A 20,062-nucleotide genomic window follows, 5' to 3' on the forward strand; every position below is an offset into this window, starting at 1 on the left:
TCAGAAATAATCCCTGGCAGTTTCAAGACTTAGGAAAATAGAGAAATTCTGTCTGTATGTCAAATTAAAGCACATATTTTTGGTTTTATAATTAGAATCTGTAACATATTTTGCTTGTAAAACAAGTGGGTTTGCAGTGACTGCGCTGTAGCTGTCTCTGGAGTTCTGTGTTGTCAACATAAAGAGCCTTCTTCAGTCAAAGTTTTCTTTCTCTTTCCCTCCAAAACAATTATGAAACCCTCATGAAATAAATAGCTTACGTTTTTTCTATGGATAAACAACATTTAATCCAATTCCTTGTATTCCTTAAACACGTGTTCATTAGACATAAGCAAAACAGCGCTGGGTGCGCGAGGGATTCACTCCGCCCAACACGCACACTTTTAACAATAAGAAGTGTGCTTAAATACAGTATGGTATTACATATTCATAATAAACCCAGAAACGCCTATACATATTCATGACCTTTCCCGCTTTTTATTAAAATGAGTCTCAGATAACCATTTACATATTCCCCGCCTTGACCCTCCCCTGTTGCGCCTGTGCAATGTCACTTGGTGAATTTGAGGAAGGGTCTTTAGGGGTCTTTGCATGAAGGGTCCTTCAGCTTCGTCACAGTGGACTTTTTACCTTTGGCTCATTAGGAGGAACTGGCTGGAACCCAAGCTACCAAACCGACTGAAACCAGACTGGCGCCTCCTTTTTGCTGTAAATCTTGGCTATCTTGTCTCCTCAAGGTTGCAGCTGGTGCTGTAAAACTTCTTATCTCGGCATTTAATGAAGTCCTGTTTTTTTTTAGCACAATTAGTTACATTCAGCTCTAAACTAGATATTAATTACGTGGTTTAAAATGTTAGCTTGTTAGTAGGCCCGTATTATATAGTTGCTTAACCCTTAAAATGTTAGTTCCCTCTATCAATATAACTTCCTAAACAAGTTTCATAACTTTTTACATAGAACTTAACCACCTTTCCCTTTTCCAAGTTCAGAGTCCGTGCCTCATTTGGTTATACCTGTAAACATTAAACATTTTAGCACGAATCACAACTGCATTTTTCACACTCATCTACTACTGTCTCCCGAAATCAGCATAACTTCTCGCTCAGATCCGGGAGTGCTCTCTGGGGAGCAAGTCTGTAAAGATGACAGGAGATCTCTTGTGTTTTGTTTCAGGAAAACCTTTCTTGCATTTACATCTAATGCAAAATTCTTTTGCTTTAAAAATTGGGCACGGCAGACAGGTGTATTTATAGTTCGACACATTGGCAATTCTTTAATTTACATTTCCATAGTAACTGTTAGCAGAATCCAGGGAAAGAAACTACGTGCAATCTTGGTTCAACAATTACACTGCCACATTACTCAGCACTGTTCAGTTGTACGCAGCCATTTAAAAGTATGCACTCATGGGGCCTTTTCCTACTGTTATTTCATTCTGTCATGGCATCACTTTGTGACGATCTGCTGTGCCTTCCTTGTGTTCCTGCCTTCTGCCTCCCCTCCCACACACCGTCCGGAGCCCAGCCCGCACAGCACCCTGCACAAGTGAAATCCCGACTTAAAAATAAGGCAGCGTACCACGGTATAGATTAAGCCGCACTGATGCAGGAGAACGCCAGATGGAACGGTTCACAGCAGAAGCGTTTTTTTCACATCCATGTGTTTCAATAAAGTCATCGCTTCCAAATAGAAAAGGGACCCATAACCATAAATGTAACTATTAGGTTTGTGTGATTACACCAGCAATGACACAAAGTCAGAGCATAGCAAATACTTCTGTAATACCTCCTGTAATATATTTGAGTACAGAAGTGATGTAGAGGGAAATTATTTGGTGGAGTAAAGCTTTTTCTTCAGTACAGCTGGTGTTAATACTGTTTTTCTTGTATTTGTCTCCTGGGAGGCACTTGGCAGTAACTAACAAAATAGAGCAGGCATAGGTGATAGAGGGAACAGGATTATGGTGCTTAGTTTTCTCACTCCTTGAAATGTTGAGATTCTGCCTGTCAGTATTACATGTAAAGCATGTGTTTTAAAAGGGGGGAGGAAGAGTGTGTATTTTGAAGCTTGGCTTAAAGGCCATAATATCCCAAGCTTGTACACTTTCGCAGCCCAAGTGTTGGGAATAGCCTCTGTAAATACTTGAGATAAGTCTATTGTCCACACTAATTACATTTTCCAATTTTTTGTGTGTTTTCTTTTTAAGAATCAGGACCACATCCAGTTAAGACATTAAAAAATATATTGCCATACTCAGCCTGTTTGATATAATGCAAACATCTCACAGAGAGTAAACCAATGAAATTTTTGAATGTCAGCCAGACATTTAAAGTCTAGCAGCTTACAGATCCAAGCATCTATCCTTGACGAAAAATAATTAAGGGTTTCTTAAAGATCTTCCGGTACCTTAAAACAGGCTGTAATTGTAGACATAGTTCTTGACCTAATCATGTCTCCAGTATATTCCCAAGTGTGTTCAGAGTTATGTGTCAGCACAGAAATTTTAATGTCTATTTTTATATTTGTTTTATGTCTCTCTTGGATGCTGATTTTATTCCATGGAGATACTAAAGAAACCAAAATACAAAAATTCAATTTGTGAACAAGGTATGTGATGTTGAAATTCAGTATTATCAGTCTGTCTCTCTAGTGAAAGCCTCATATCAAGATCCAGATCTACCTTCAGATTCTTCTAAAATTGTGTTGTGCTCACATAATTGTGTGTCACTCCCTCAGCATGAGGTATCCAACTTGGTATCCCAAGCATTTTTTTTTCTCATACCTTTGAAAATGTGGTTCTGACAACTTTTTAAAAACAAAACAAAACAAAACAAAACAAGGATCATGCTGTTTGAGCAGCAAAAATGAGCAGTAAGAATTCCAAGAGCATGTGTCACTGAGTAGTCATAGGCTAGATAAGATCATCATGAAGTGCGTACAGCCTTTTTGTCTTTCACACGGTGCATCCTCATCCATTCTGATTTCTCTGTGTAATGAATTTGTTACAGTAGTACCAGAAAGCAGTGCTAGCAGACTCACACTTAGGGCCAGTCCCTGATGCAGCACATTCCTTGCACTGGCTTCCAGCTTGAGGAGAGATATGGTGAGTTCAGTCAGTGACAGAGGACTGAAGTTCCAGTCATTTTCCAAAGTATTTGATACCCTCACTGATACCTGGCAGAAGTGACAGAGTGAAAATAATCTGGCCACATGTTCAGCAAAACACAGGGCAGGCTTCCTGAGCATCTTGATATGCTCGCTGTTGTTTCCTGCGAAACAGTCAGTGAAGGTGGGCCATTTTCTCTTGTGTTGTTTTTCATATAAAGACTATAAGTGCTCTTTGATCTACAGGTTTGCCAGACCAAGGCCTGTGTTTATAGCAGATCTTGGGAAGGCACTATTCACTTTAAATGCTTTGGAAATTCCACCTGAATTCTAGCAAAACTGGATCCATATTCCTGCTCTCAGTACACACCAATTATCTCATATATTAGCAAAGGAAAACTTGTACTGTTGGGATTTTGGGTGATGGTGATTTTTTCAATGTATTGTTTTAGTTCTATGCTATTTCCTGAACTCAAGAGTGTTCTGAGGTACCATCCTCTTTTACTACTCACAGGAGTGTTACTGGATTAATGTACATTAGAGGATTTCTGTCTTGTTAGCTGTAGCACTTAAGCAAAGAAAGACACCCATGAAACTAAAGTTTTGGCTTCTTCTTCCACCACTGAAGAAGTGTTAGTGAAAAAGACTAAAGATTGCTTTGAGTATCTTCACAGATACTCAAAAATGTCTGTTGTTCATCAAACTCAAATGAAAGGCAGTGATCTGAAGTGAAACATGAATGCTGGTTGTTGTTCAGAGGCCAATAAACATAAGATTTATTATTGTAAGTTCCAGTGCTATTGAGCAATGCTTTGTTCACAGCAGATTTTAATTATGATCCACTGGATTTCTGACTACTGACTGACCAGTTAACTAAGGGACATCTAAAGCCTCCTGTAAATTAGGCTGAAGTTCCAGCAAAATCAGGCTGAAGGCCCAGCAATGTTGTAAGATGGCATGCCTGAAAGCTGGCCAACCTAGGGAGACACAGCCACTTCAGGAAAGACATTTTTGTACTTCCCTCTCCTTTGTCTGTGGTTTTCTTCACTTTACATTAGTTTCTTTTTCTTCTGGAAACAAGTGCATCTGAATATTGCTAAAATCAGTGTGGGTCAAACCTGGTGAGCTGAACCTGAACAGTTAGTCTCAGGTATTTTATACCCTCATGGGTGCTTCCAGCAGTAAACGAACTTTTCTGCCTGCAATCTCCTGTTGAACTGCTGACTTCCATTCTATCAACTCTTCATCTGCATCTTGATAGTGTATCTTTCCCCAGTTTTATCTCTCAACTTTGATCAGTGGAGAATTGTCAATACGTGTGTTATCTAATCAAGAAGAGTGAAACCCTGTATACCACGTGTCAAAGCTGAAGGAAGAATAAAATGCAAACCACCTGGAGACTGTTTTCCAACCTCTAAATACCTTTTTCTTCCCCCCTCTGTTTTTTTCTTTTTACATCTTGAGAAAAAAAGCACAACTCGTAGAAACTTAGCTAAATAAATTAACACCAATTGCATTGTGTTTCACTGCTCTTAGATCCAGATGCATCAAGGTTGCTTTTGGATGTCATAGTTGTTGTAAGTATGAAGAATTGTTATCACAAAGATTTCTCTGGGTCTAGTCCACAGGGTATGCTGTAAAACACTACTTCTAGCAACCATTATAGTAACAGTAACCAAATAGAATTCCTATACTGTTCCTAAGAAACGAATATTCTAATCGTCCATTCAGACGGGAGAATTTGTAGAGATAGACCTTCAAAATGGGAGTCTTTACTAGTGAAAATGCAATTTATCATTAATCACCACTGCTTGCAAAACTTTAAATGCTTTTCTCTGAGGTGATGGTAAAAGAAAATAACCATTTGCAAGTGTTGAAAAATAAGCTGTTAAAAGCATTTCTTTCTTGACGATTAATCTTCTAAATGACCATGGATACAACAAAGCATGAAAATTTATAGCTCCTTAATATGATATTCATTGTCTTTCCTACTGTGGCTTTTGAGTCTACTGGATGCAAGGCAATGTATCACTTTTCAAACAGATTATCATAGCCTCTTGAACTATAAATGAGGAAACGCTGTATTTTATGATGTGTTCAAATTTGTTCAAGTGTCTTATGTTATAAAACTACATCATCACTGTTTGCTCCAGCATCCCTACCATTCTGCTTTAGTTTTCCTATATTCTCTAGGATTCAGTAATGTTGCCTTTATAGAAAATCAAAACAAAACACCAGCATTTTTTTCAATAAAATATTTTCATTGACATGTTTTTTCAAAAATACTTTACAACTATATTCTCATGTTTATAACCAGAAAGTCCTGTAAGGTGAAACCAGTACATTGTAGTCGTTGAGGGACTGTTTCAAAGTCAGAAAGAGGAAGAAAATGTTAAATGATAAGGAAATGAAGACAGTCACAGGACCTTATTTCAAACTGCAAATGGTACAGTGTCTGATTTCAATCTTCTCTTTGGTTTTAGCATACAATCTGGAATAAAGTGAATTCCAGAAGTACAGAGAAATATAAACACCAGTCCTGGATCATCCAAATTACTTCAAAGTAGCAATCACTGTGAAATATTCTTTATACTTGTTAGTGTGTAAGGAAACAATCTTTTCTATACATATTGAAGGTGTGGTTATTAGATACATACACCTTTTGCTCTGGAAATAAAACAAGATGCACAACCTGACGCTGCTGTCTGCTGCTGTTGTTTTTCCTCCTCTTTATGTACTTTCTTCCTCAAAAAGAATTGAAGTTGCCACGTGAAGTTCATAATGTAAGATTTGTCCCTATAGAAAATAGTAGTCTTTGATACACAGACACTTTTTAGAAGACGTTTGAAACTGAAATGAGAGATCCAGACAGACATGCAGGTCAATAGGAGACATTACAAATCTATAAGCTGAATTCAGATTCAAATTTATTATATGCCTTTCATAATTGCTGAGGAAAGCCTGCCAAACTTTATAAAACTCTGAACTGCAGCTGCCTGGTATTTGGATTTAGACATTCCAGGATTTGGTTTTTTGTCTCATATAAAACCACCAACCACTGTACAGGCTAAATTTAAGAAGGATAGATACCCAGCCATCAGAAATCTCATTACATTTCTTGTACAGGTTAGAATGGTAATTTCTGAGGCAGCAACCCACATTAAATACATTTTAAAAATAAATATCATATATTTGAGTAACAAAACAGTATTTTATTGTGCAATCTACATTTTTATACTAGAAGTCTCTCACCTGCTGTACTAAATGATACTGGAAATAACAAGGCAATAATTTTCTGACACTTCAATGGTTTCACATTCATGTTACTTCAACCAGCTTCACAGTTTTAGGGACTACTTTCTACAGTCTCCTTCCACTGTCTTTAAATAGCTGCAAATGGCTGTTGACTTGGAGAAGAACCTCATAAACTACAGCTGTTTCTCAGTTCCTTGTAGCAGGTGTCCTTAGCTGGTCTTTTGATCAAAAGTGGTATGTAACTTCCTGAGAAAAGGATCAGTTTTTGTGGGGCTTTTCACTCAAACCAGCCTTTGCCCCTCTGTGGAAGGCTGGTTATGTCTTGCTGGAGGTATCACTGCAGTTATGCTTTTGGTAGTGAAATGATGTATACATTTCTGATGTGACTCCAGCTTATTATGCTTTGAATGACATAAACTTATTCTGTAGAAGTCACTTCGTGGTCTCTATGGGTAACATTGTCTGGAGAGAGATCTCATTAAAATCTGTGCTACAACTTTCTAGTCTTCTTCATTTGCTGGGTACCCAAGCCAAAAATACTTCTTTGTATACCTTGGACTATCAATACAGAAACCTACAGAAAAAGTGAAAGTCACACATGCCATATCATCACACTAGGCTGGGAGTTATTTACAAATGTGTCCTCTTACACTTCTATAGGGGTAGGGAAATCTCAGAACATTTGCAAAGTATATGCAAGATAACTTTAGGTTTGTGTCTCTAAAATTAACTAAATTAATGAGTTCACTGAGATAAAATTGAAGTATTTAACACAGTTCTCTGGAAAGATAGAAGATTAACACCTCAGCTTGGTGAGAATCTCACTTCTGTTTTCAGATGTCATACTACAATATATTCTAGGCATACCTAAAAACGGATGAAAGAATAAAATAGTTACAATAAAATATACAATTCTTCAATAGCTTACAGCACTAGCTGAAATAAGCAGATTTAATACATTCTAATGTAACTTACTCTACTCTGGAATAAAAACAATTGATAGCTTTTGATATTTAATGACTTCTGTGTAAGCACTCACCCAATGTATGTCAGATAAGTCTCATTGGAATAAAGCTAAGAAATCAGTCCCCTTGCTGTTACTGGATTTATTAAATACCGAGTGGTTTCAAATTTAAATTGTCTTTTTTATTTAGACTTGCAGCTGTGCAAGCAAGTGTAAAATGCTACCAAATTCACTGTAGCGTATTTTACAAAGGCCGAGGCTTTCTTTCACTTTTACATATAGCAGCTCAGGCCATTGCCTTCACAGAAATAAAAGGCTTCCCAGTGTAGCTGTTTGTCTGTTTGTTTGTTTGTTTGTTTTTGTTACCTTATGCTATAGAATTAGTGTGGAGTTGATGTAAATGAGAATAAATGTCCACCAGAATTGCCCCTTCCCTGCTATCCATCCCTGTGGTACAGAGATAAATATTTGTATCAGGGACCCGGTGAAGCAGTGACGTAGAAGAGAGCTAGGCTGGATGTGTTGGCATAACGTTCCACCATGCACAGTAATTTCAATGTCCTAGTTTAAAACCTGGATTATATTTAGTTTATTTAAAACCTTATGAACACTTTGAAAGTTACCTTGTGTTTATAAATAAGCATTTTTAATTAGGGAAGTATTTTTTGCCTTTGATTTTCAACTCTTTTAGAGTTCTGGTAATTGTTATGGGAAGGCAGGGGCAGAATGGAATAGGATCAATAAACAACAACAAAAAATCCTAACATCACAGGGGAAGCCTATTAAATAAGGTTAGCGTGTTATGGCAGGATTTCACAACCAAGCACTCTCAGGATTAATGTACAAAAGAACAACAGTCTAAATTATCAAACTCAATATGGCAAACTGGCTAGCAACCATGAAATCACACAGTGACATTTTTACATTCAATTTCCAAACTAGAATGCTGCTTCATATAACCTAAAGTACTTCCCTGTGTAACACACAACTTGACCATTTCCCTCCCGGCTTTCTTGCAAATGAGTGATAGTATTCCAAAAGTGATTTCTACATTTTATGTAGGTTAAAAGCTCTTTTAACAAAAGCTGCTTGTGCTTCTAAATGAGTAGTCTTACATCAGCTTTGAAAAGTCACTCACATTTATGCAATTTGTGCTAAGAGTAAGTGGAGAGATTTTAGAAGACCAGTAAACATACTCATAATCATCTTCACAAAAAGCTTTTAGATTTGAAACTGGCATTAGCCAAACCAAAAACATAAGCAAGCTAGACACTGTCCATGTCACAGTTCAAATCTGAGAGAATAAATATTTTCCAGTGCATTATTTTATTTACAATTATTGCAGTCTTCCATGAACAGTCTTTATTAAAAAAGCATTTTATGAATTAAATCAAAAGGTCCCCATTCTAAGGCCAAAAGAATTGATGTGCTGCACATTTGATGTACAAATGAAAATTAGTCAATTTTCATCAGGCACAATGGACATTTTTGTTTTAGAGGATTACTGTGGAATTGTCATATAGGTGTAAGTTAAAAAAATAGGAAACAGGAAACACAAAGTGAACAAGGGAAGCATTTTCCATGTATACCTCTGGAAAAAATAAATTTCACCAGCTGTATTAGCCTATTTTTATACCAAATACAGCATAAGAATGAGAACAGAACACAGCCAGCCTGTTTTTCTCCTTTGGAAAAGCTGTTGGCTCCTTCCTCCTGCTTGTTCCAATCTGTAATTGACAGCTTTTCCCAAAATACGGTGCTGTAGCAATGCCAAAGGAAGGTCTCTGCTTGGTTGGAAAGGATTGCAGCAGGTAGGTTTTCCCCCCCCCCCCCTCACATTTAACACAGAAAGGACAGGTCCTTCATGTCAAATAGTAAGAGCAATTTATGTACTTAGCAGAGTGCATCTCGGCATATTGCTGATTCCGTGAGTCACAATGATGCACATCACATAACAGGAAAAAGCAAAAGATTTTAAATATACATTAGTTCAAGCAAGTAAATGTCTACTGTTTTGTCACAGCACTAAATCATTAGACATCTTAAATGAAGCTTTTTTCTTTTGCTCTTTGTCACACAGCCTAAACAGCCTATTGCCTTATAACTACTTATAACTACTCCCTTATACCTATAGAAATAAAGTACACTGTAAGAGGTCAGAAACTTGTTACCAGTCTACAATGGTTATTTTAGTCAAAAGCATTTCTTACCTAAAAATTGGATTTTTTAAATCAAGAATGTTACCAGATTTACATCCTGTCTGGTCCACCATAGCCACAATCTGAATGTCATAACTTTGTCTGCATCAGAAAGAGAAATATAAAAAAGAGGTAATGGATCTAAACCAACTATAACATCTTGTGTGAAAAAAATAGCAGTGTAGCGACTGTCAGAATAATAACCACTTAGTATAACAAGCAAAGGTCCTCCTGCAAAGAACAGAGGTGCTATGTCGATCCAAAAAGCAGATCAGCTTTGTGGTAGGACTTGTTAGCTCAGTGCTAGGAGATGGTTCAAGTGCTCCACATTCTCAGTCTGGCAGGGTCGCTAGCTCAGGTGTCTCTGAGATATGCTCCATTGTAGATATGCCTTATGTATTCATGTATTTACAGCAGTGGCTGTGGGATCACTTCGTGGTATACAGTGTTCTTTTTAATATATTAAAATATCAATACATTTTAAGTTTAAAAGAGACATATCAAGATCTATATTATTTATTTTCTCCATGAGGAGTTTCTAAGCAGAAGATCTGGAAATTTGACAAATGCCAAATCAAGTATTTGTTGCTGATGTGGTTAAAGAACCCTGGAAGAATTACTGACAGCTTTGGTGTCACTGGAATCACCTGACTGGTCAGTGTGTTTCCCCCCCGTCTCCCTGCCCCCCTCAAAAAAAGAAAAAATTCACCTTCCTGCAGTGACAAGGGTTTCCTTTCTGTTAAAGCTACACATACACATAAGCAAACCAGGCCGCAACTTCTGTTACCCAGTCATTTGAGGACTGTTTTCAACGTAAAGCATAGGAATGGAGTTACCAAACATTTGACTGACAGCAGGAACAGCAGAGCACTCTAGTGAGGAAATACGCCATTCCAAAAGTAGACATCTTCATCAGCCTCAGTGGAAGGACAAACAACACGGAAAAAGCACTATTCTTAAACAGGGGAGCACATCCATGAGGATTATATTCCAGAATTTAAAAATGTAATGGATTTGGCATCAACCCTGCTTGTCCTTGTCTCTGCACAGGACTTGTTGAGAGACAACGGATCTTCAGGCAAACAACCAGGTTGCTGACAAAGACATGGCCAGAGGTTACACTACCAGAACAAGGTGTGGAACATCACCGGACATGACCTGAGAACCTGTGCGTGAAAGACAGCAGACTGGAAAGCTGACAAAAAGCTGCAAGTAGAACTGTGAGCAAGGGCAGGATGTGAGAGGTGGTTAAGGAGAAGGTGTAAGAGAAGGAACATGAAGACATTTTGGTAAGCAGTCTCACAAGGTCATAGAATCATAGGATCATCTCAGTTCAAAGAGACGCTCAGGATCATTGAGTCCAGCCATAACCTAACCTAACTATAGCACTAAACCTTGTCCCTAAGAACCTCATCTAAAAACCTTTTAAACACCTGCAGGGATGGTGACTCAACCACTTCCCTGAGCAGCCTGTTCCAATGCCTGACAACCATTTCTGTGAAGAATTTTTTCCTCAACCGTCTGTGTAACTGTCAGTGATGCCATATGAATTGGTAATACTACCAGACATAACAAATGTTAGTACAAGTGTACCCAAAAATTAACTGGTGTCTTTTGGGTAGGTCTAATAAGAACAGCCACACTAAAAAACCTGCTTGAGAAGCTTTTACACTTACCGCTTATTGGCAACAAATAAGACCTTCCCTGAGAGCGTTTCCCCCTCTTTAGCAAAGAGAGGCGTCTGAAGAAGGCAGCGTACTTGATACCAGTGAGTGAGGGGTTCTGTCGGTGCAGTGGACAACCAAACGGTTACCCTAAAACAAATGAGAAAAACTATCTAGACTTTCTCTCCCGTCTTCTCTTTTTAGAAACAATTTTAAGTTGTTAGGCCTTTATGTATGTGAGCCCTTCACTGCATAAAATAAACCTTAAACTGCCTTCAAGTGAACTGAGAGAGTGATTCTACCTTATGTCGGGAGATCAAGACAATATGCCTCATTTTCTTTCTTTATCTATACTATGACTCTCACCACCAGATCTGTTAGCCTAAGCCAATCATGGACATTTGAAAAAGAGACTTCAGACTCCTATCATCTCTTCTTTCCACACTTCCAGGACAGAGAATACTCATTTCACTCAATTTCAAGAAATCACAGGAAACATTTGTCCTGAATGTGGCAGTGTGATTCTTCACAACGGTAGTTTCATCCTCCATACAACACTCCCCAAGAAGTCCCTAGTTTTCACCTGCAAGCGGTATTTCCATAATATGTAGAAAGGGGCTGAAGGTTTGAAGAAAGGGATAGCGCAAGTAATACCATGAGCCTGATCCACTGAGATTCCAAGTGCTGAGACAAAGAACTTACAGAGTTGCAGAAACATGAAAGAGCTGCTGGTGAAGCAACTGCCTGCTCCAAAATGGAGACCTTCTCAGTGGAGGACTTCAGTCAGTTCCTACAAGCCTGCAATTTTCTCTACTGTTTTAACTGATGTGGAGTTTCTGGTTCCTTTTTTAAGATTAAAAACTTTACTATCAGCTGTTAAATACAAATGCACATATGTCAATTTTCTTTTAATGGATATACTATTCTGAATTCTTGTCAATCCTCATTTGAAAGGCTAATAAAGGGCATTTGTCAAATAAATAGAAGTGTTTTCTACATTTTATTGAAAAACATCACCTCATCTAAAACTACATCAATTTAACGGGGAAATCAACAAATCCTATCTAAGAGCTAAATATAGATACCTGAAGTCAATGTATTGACTACCTTAGCAAGTTCATCTAAATTCCACCCAATGTCCCGATTTTGAAATAAATGTCTGGTGCTACAGTGAAAAATCTTCCCAGGCTTGGTGAAATTTTCTGCATTTTCATTTTGTTAGCTGGAACTTGCAACCTGCATTCCTTTTTGCCCACAAACAAGACCAGCCCAAATAGGGAAATCCAACTTACATTCAAATGCTGCTGCTTTACTTACAATGTAAACCAGAAAGGTATATAATACTACAAAGAATCAGTGTTGTGCAGAACAGTGCATTTTGATCTTCCATAATTCCTGGATGTGGTCTACCAGAGATAATGTGCACCCCAGTGCACCCTGAAAGCAAGATCACCACCATCTAGTCATACTGATAGCACCAGGTTGTCACACTTTTTATTGCCTCTAGAAGGCATAATTTCTTGAATACAAAGGAATTACATTACAAACCAGGTCAGCACCAGATAAAGGTCTAATTCTGGCACAATTTGTATGAAAGATGCAATTTTTTCCCCTGTAGTTAGTATTTAATAGGAAAAAGTACTTACAGCGATCCTATAAATGCCACATCAAACCAGAAGGCCAGGCCATGGATTAGTCCAGACTGTATCATTTGGAAAGCAAAAGGGATTTCCACTCTGGAGGAGAATAAACAATATGTTGCTGAAGTAATTTCCAAAAAATCCTGGAAATTCCTCCAGAAACCTACCTTGTAATAATTTATGTATTTCATTTCCTTTGGTATCAATTTATGTCTCAATTTTCCACATATTTAAAAGGATATGCTCTTTTTCTCTGTTCCAATAGACACCAATTTAGGTGTTAGTTTTTCATGTGCCTTATTCAATAGTAGAATCAAATATGCCACTACACAACTGTTAATGCATAATTTGCGGCAACACTGCAGACTGTTATAAATATGGAGATTCAGTCTTCCCAGTGGAAAATTTCCCATTCCCAGTAAAGAACGTGGATTTAGTTTAAATGCTATTTTGAACAGGAAAATGTTCCACTACAAATTTGACAAACAGAACTACTACTGGACCAGTAGGAAAAATTGAGCTGCTTGGACAAGAGCTGGAATATTTTCCCTTCCAAAAGACCTATTACTGGCTATGTAGTTGAACCTAAATCTCATCCAGTTTGGCGGAAACATGTCATAAAATCAGCATTCAGGTATGAACATGTTAGTTCTGAGAACCACTGAAGGAAGTCAATGCCAGCTAGCTGAAACTAGAAAGCCATTCTGCAGCTGTTTCATCCCTCTTAAAGCAATTATTCTTTCTCACTAGACCATGTCTTTCGTACAATTAGTTGTGAGTAATGTTCAAACAATAAGGGTTCAGAGTTTCAAAGACAGTACGTGATATTTTCCCCTTATGACAGTGTCTTGCAAGGACTTGAAGTACTTCCTCAATTTCTCCCATCTGGTACATTTTATTTCACAGATGTCCTGGAAGGAGTCTTCTCTACTGTCATTCTGGGACACAAGGGATGTGGGTTGGTTTATATATAAGACTTTACAACTAAAGATTTGAAGGAGCTCTGGAGAGAAGTAAAGAGATGCAGCTGACTCCTGTTAGACTGGAAAATGTTTCTAAAATAAAATGTACAAGCGTCCAGCAAGGCAGCTTGTGATGGCACCATTTGACAAGGTCTTTTAGGATGTCTACACAGGAAAACAAAAATTGTTTTGTAACTAGATTTAAGTGTGTCACAACACATAATGCTAAGAAGAAAACACTATCCTCCAGAGCCCATTTTATCCCTTCCTCTAGGAAAATTTTGTGGACTGATCTCTGGTGTTCTACAGGCTCATAAATAGGCTTCGTTGTTAATACTAGACAAATTGTCATGCAGATGAATGCCCCGGTCCATTACGAGTGTTGTAATAAGCATCCTGGCAAGCTACCTTCTCTCCTCCACGTTCACTACCAAAGCTTCCTTCTCTGAGCACCAACGATCAACAGCCAGTTACAAAAATTAAAAAGTACGTTGCTGGCATCTGCTGACCTATGTAAATCTTCCTCAACAGCTTCTAGGAAGTTAATGGTGTATTTCACTGTCTCGGCCATCAGAATTCTCACATCAAAAGTATCCTATGGGGTGGAAAAACAGAAAAAAAAAAAAAAGGAAAAAAAAAAAGGAAAAATAAAGGAAAAAAAAGAAAGAGTTGAAAGTGTTACTATTCTGTCTTGTCAGAATATAAACTTGTTTTATGCTAAATAAAATGGGAAAAAAATGACAAAAATGAACCTGCACCCCAAGAAACTTACTTGAAGTGTTTCATTTATTTGACATCCCTTAGAACACAGTTAGATTTTGCAATATTATCAGGATTGAATATATTTGATAGCTTACACACCTACCAAAGACTGCTTTATTCAGCCTAGAAAGAAAAAAGTTGTACAGAAATTGATCACTTGTAAGAATGGTGGTTTTACTTGGCTGGTTTATTTAGCGTTGTTTTCTTATTATTAGTTATTTTTTTGTTTGGTTTGTTTTGTGTTTTGTTTTTTTGTTTTTTTTAAACTACACACATTTTAATGGCCTCTTCCGCAGCACTGCACGGTTGGGTAAGCCAAACTAAGACAGTATGGAAATAATTGAAAATTAAATTATCAAGTACAGGAAGCAAAATTACTTGGTAGAGATTGCGCTCTAGAAAAATTTAGAGTAGTCAGTCAGCAAAAGAAAACTTTTAGCTTCTTTTCTTTCTTTAATCACATGTGCTAATCCTATTCTATCACTGTTCACAAGCTCTTTCATAAGTAAAGCAAACTGAACATAAAGCCTTGTATCACATTCCCCGCCAGTGAACGCATCTCAGGACTAAAATCTGTCTACAGAGTAAGGGGAAGCCAAGGAGATATGTGATTTTTTTAAAAGAAATAACAATTTAATATGTCTTTTATTGAGCAACACATTTCTGATCTTCAAGGAAGGAAGAATCTCAGCTGAGAAATCAAAGCCAAAAACACAGGATGCAAGTATGTGCTGCAGTCCTATGGATTACTGCATGGTCTAACTGAAAGCTAAATAGCTAGTACTGAGAATGACCGTGCTATAGTCAAAGATATGGCCAAAATTTATGAAGAAAAATGAGAATATTCTCTTATCCATTTCAAGTATTAAAAGCAGTTGAGTGCAGAAGGTCACATCAGTTGTCTGGTGACCCCTCCAGATTTCTGGGCAGGTTTTGGAGTCTCCGTGCAACAGCAGGTACACTGTCTCTACTTGAACTAGTTAGCTTAAAGCTACCCAAGATTTGTTGCAGTGAAATTTCTGAGAGCAAACCTTTTCATTGCACCTACACTGAAGCTCTACACTGTGGCAGGGGGTGGGAATTGTTTAGGTTTTTTCCCAGAGAGGTGAGAAGAATTTCTCCCACATTCTTTCTAAATAGGTATCATGTAGACTTCTACTAAAAAGAAGGAAGGGGAATGGCAGGTGCTAGATCCATGTTACCAATAAAACAAGGATATTTACATATTTTTAAAAGTTTGTTTCATGGTACAGAAACCTGCTTGCTTGGCTGCTTTCTCTTTTTCTTTAATTTGTGGGTCAGAGATGGGAAGGGAAAAATCAAGGTCAAGTCACTTGTTTAAGTGACTGGAAACACTGAGGGAAGATAGTTGCATGTTAGGAAGACAGTTGTTCACGTGCTGTGGCTTCCTAATATGTGCATATCTCTAGATCTGTTATCCATAGCAAAACCAGGCATATAACATATAGTAGTTAACCTTTGACAGCTGCTCTGCTCACACTTGCAGGCTTAGTTCCTGGATCTCTACTGAACAGAGACAGAGCTCTGTTAAACTAGGAGGCTACTGTACCTGTACGATTTTGTGGAGGGAATGAGATAGGGAGAGGAATAAATGCAAAAATTAACCCCCAGACATAAAAACCTACCACAACAGGTTGTTGGAAATACTCATCCACAGCTGCATTGTGCAGACTGGACAGGTTGACCCCATAAAAGGATTCTTGGTACCTAGAAACAGTAACATATAAAATGTTTAGGAAAAGATGGTTTTTCTGGGTTCCAACCAGGCCCAGTCACAATAACTGTAAATGACAGGCAAAGCATGGCTAAGCACCTCTTTAACCTTTCTCTTCTCTGCCAAAAAGCCAAACTGCAGTCTCCTTTGCTTACCTTCCCCACAGATATCCTATACAGCACTGAGGGGATCATGTCACCTCAAATGGACATGCAGAGACATTTCATGCCATGCCTCTGAAAGAACTCACATAGCAAGCAGAGAATAGGGAGAAGGACTGAGGGACTCAAGTTCCTTTTGTAATCTTGAGCTATTCAAAGGCTGGGGTGGACCCTGTATAAATCAAAATAGTGATGAGGACACCTGTATTGCAATTATTGTTCTTTTTATTGACATTAAAGAGGAAAATAAAGGTCATCCTACACCGAGTGGAGAAGAAGATAGTATTTTTATCTTGCCAAATTATGTAAATGTGTATTTAATGTATACTCAGAGTATTTTCAGTATGAAATTTGAAATGAAAATATACATGCTTGCTGTAATTTTCCTCCTGCATAAAACCCTCTGATCAACTAATTGAAAAATTTAATAGGTACCTTGCCTTCCAGATAATATAAACAAAAGGGGATGGAAAGGGGAGAGGGCAAGGAAGTTCAGCTCCTTGGGATGGAAACTTCAAATGTTTGTCCTCATTGTTACAACATCATACAACTCATAAACTATCATAACTGTTTTCAAAGTAGATGACTTAGTCTAAACCAATCTGGCAATATCCCTTGAATACTGATAAATTCTGCATTACTAGTTCTGTGCTAATTGCATAAAGGAAAGATGCCCAGAAGACTGTATGCCTGACATACATCTGTGAACATATCTTTCAGGAGAGAACTCAAATAAGCACAACAGAGGAAATGATCTGACACCAATAACTGCAAGAGCTCTTTTACCCTTTTCCATATGTTTGCTGTACTGTATAATTGAGTTGGTTATTTACCACTGATGAGAAACAGACAAAATGCACACTATTTTTAACTACTTTCTGTGTATTTATGCTTTGTATCTTTCTAACTTTACAAGCTTTTCACCAACAAAGAGAGTACTCTGCTCCTCTGTGGCAGATGATACATCTCTTTATGTATGGTAAATGCAAATTAATATGCAACTCTGAAGCTCAACAGTAAGCCAATCTATAGACTTGAGGAGAAACAAAGCATTCTTACACAGTCTCATAATTGTTATTACAGTACAGATCCAAGACAATAATTCCCAGGTATGAAAAACATGTAGCTTTTCCTTTATATAGTAAGCAGGCTATGCTAACTGCTGCATCTAATGTTAGAACACACAGCACGATTTATTGCATTTTGAAAGTTTTTTAAAGTCCTGGTGCCTTTGCCAGATGGAAGTTCAAGCTGCAAATCTAGATATTTCTTTCAGTCTTTTGCTCAACTACTATCACCCAATTGGATCCAAACCCATATCCAATCTCTAAAACACAGGACGTAGATTTAGCTAAATAAGAAAGGATTAATTACACACAAAATGTATCTCCTGTTTCAAGTAACAAAGCTGGACAATGAATGAAAGCTGTTTCTTGAGGCCTGGAATTTGAAGCTTAGCAAATCACAGGCTGTCACCAACTATTTACTGCTCATTTACTTCAAACATCCAAGAAAGCCCTGAGAAAACGCTTTGTCTGAAATAGAACATTTATAGCTCTCAATCTATCATGATATCCAGACCTTTTAATACTAAGAACAAAAATGTCCTGGAGTGGTGCAGAAGCGGAAGTACTGCACTCTTAGAATATTTTGATCCCACATTTGGTTAAAGACATTAGAAGCATTAAATTTTTGGTCTCTAGAGCACTCAGTAACTTCAAGAGTACTTAATCTTCTTGCACAATCAATGTCCTGAACATACATCCATTAAAGCTACAACTATGTGGACCAATATGAAGACTGATACTATATCCCTCTGGTCAGGGCATGTCTCAAGACAGCAATGAATTGCGTTGTAAGCACACAAACTATTTTGTCTAGGAATAAGTCAAATAGAACCTGATATTACAAAAAGTATCATGAAGGGTATTTGTGTGACATTTCTGTGGTTAGTTTGGTTGATACATTCTCATATAAAAAAATAAAAGTAGGTAATAAAAAGATCTGTCAAAAATGAGAGACATCCTTTAGCAAAGATGGGTGGATGATGGGCTGTAGTATGTTGTGATTTAGATACCAACCTGATTGCCATCATAATTACAGAGTATTACTACAGTCTGTGATAATAATGTCAATCACAAAAACATTATTGGTGCAAAGAGAAATTAGTTAATAAAGCAGACTTGAAAAATCTGTTTTTCCCCTTAATGCAATTCTCTGGAAGCCTTGCAGTGGTTGACAGATAATTCAGCTTGTTAAAAGCATGCGTGTAGAACATCTGGAATCAAATCATGTCAGCATTTTTATTTTTTTTTTTAGAATGCAGATGGTGTATTTGTGTTAACAAGGTATAAGAAACTTATCTAGCTGGACTATTCAGTCCCAGATGTACACTTCTTAAAGAATGAAAGGGAGCAGATTTTTTCCCACCACCAATAACATGCCCATATACCTCAGTGTTCACGGAGATACACACTCATACACTGTATCTACCCTGCAGGTATTCCACAGGGGTCTTATATTTATTACATGTAAATCACTCAAATTTCTGTCACTCCTTTAATCAGTATAGAAATAGTAAGTTTTCATCATAACTCTACTTCAGAGACACCAGAAGAAACCTTCAGTTATATTGTAATTTGGGCATGGAAGAAAACGTTGCCTTTAATCTGAGAAACCAAAAAATAGGTTTGATGAAGACTACATAAAATTAGCATTCCACATTGTAAGCTGAAAGAACAGTTGAAAGGCTAAATTTATAATCTTCCAGAAGATTTTAAAATAGTTAACCCTGAAGTTCCACAGTACCCTTTATCCAAAACCTTTAAATAATAATCTAGAAAAGGCTAATCTGCAAATTAATGGATTTGTATCATACAAGGGACTGGAAATGTTTAAAACCAAACTTGCCCTTTGCTAAAAAGGTATCACGTCAATCTTGCCATTAGAATATTGCGGTAAATGTTTCCTCCTATATAGAACACTGCAACAGCTCAACAGTGGATAGTAGCAGGAGGACACTCCAAGGCAAAAGGGGTACAACTTCCAGTCAAAGCTGCATGAAAAGTGTAGGTGGAGATAAAGTAACTACCAAATTAGGAATTGTTCAGGACATGGGAGTTAATACCTTTTCTCTGTAAAGACTGCCAAGTAATCTTTCTTGTGCTCATGCACCTTGGGACTTGAGTCAGTACAACCATCAGCGTCCACAGCATACTACACTTTGGTGCAGCAAAGGAAACACTAGCACCTGTTCAGCTGTTTCTCTTGTACTCCATGGAGTCAATTTCTCTTTCAAAAGAGACTCAGTCAGGTCTAGCACTTTCTGAGACATCCTTCAGACTTGTACAATAAACAACATGACTGTAGGTCAGAGCAGAAGTGAGCATGGAAAACATAAATGCATTCTCTTCCAGTGTTGATAGACATTTTATGCTGAATCAAATAACTGGTTTAATTTTTGCCTTCTCCTGAATCTTTGATAAAAATAAAATAATGTAAATAATCATTACCAAAAATTTGCTCTGGAGTAGTGTTCCATGTACAGCTGCTCATCGGAAAAAGGAGCCAAATGAAAATCACTGTATGTTGGGAACATCATTCCTAGTAAACAAAT

At 37.5% G+C, this 20,062-nt stretch overlaps 1 protein-coding gene across 3 annotated transcripts in view; it reads right to left on the bottom strand.

Annotated features, from left to right (window-relative positions):
* Positions 1–9,530: 9,530 nt before the first annotated feature.
* The window catches only part of LOC309451394 (histone-arginine methyltransferase CARM1-like), a gene marked incomplete at its 3' end in the record, with an annotated part of 53,057 nt that continues 42,525 nt past the window's right edge, over positions 9,531–20,062 (bottom strand). For all 3 annotated transcript variants that reach the window (XM_082075030.1, XM_082075029.1, XM_082075028.1), the window contains 6 exons: positions 19,959–20,049; positions 16,197–16,278; positions 14,298–14,383; positions 12,833–12,922; positions 11,199–11,336; positions 9,531–9,624 (listed from right to left, as the gene is read on the bottom strand). In XM_082075030.1, coding sequence (XP_081931156.1) covers positions 9,531–9,624; positions 11,199–11,336; positions 12,833–12,922; positions 14,298–14,383; positions 16,197–16,278; positions 19,959–20,049 — 581 coding nt within the window. The remainder of the gene's footprint in view (positions 9,625–11,198; positions 11,337–12,832; positions 12,923–14,297; positions 14,384–16,196; positions 16,279–19,958; positions 20,050–20,062) is intronic.

The sequence above is a fragment of the Streptopelia decaocto genome (assembly GCF_964273445.1).
Source record: "Streptopelia decaocto genome assembly, chromosome: Z".
Lineage (NCBI taxonomy): Eukaryota > Metazoa > Chordata > Aves > Columbiformes > Columbidae > Streptopelia > Streptopelia decaocto.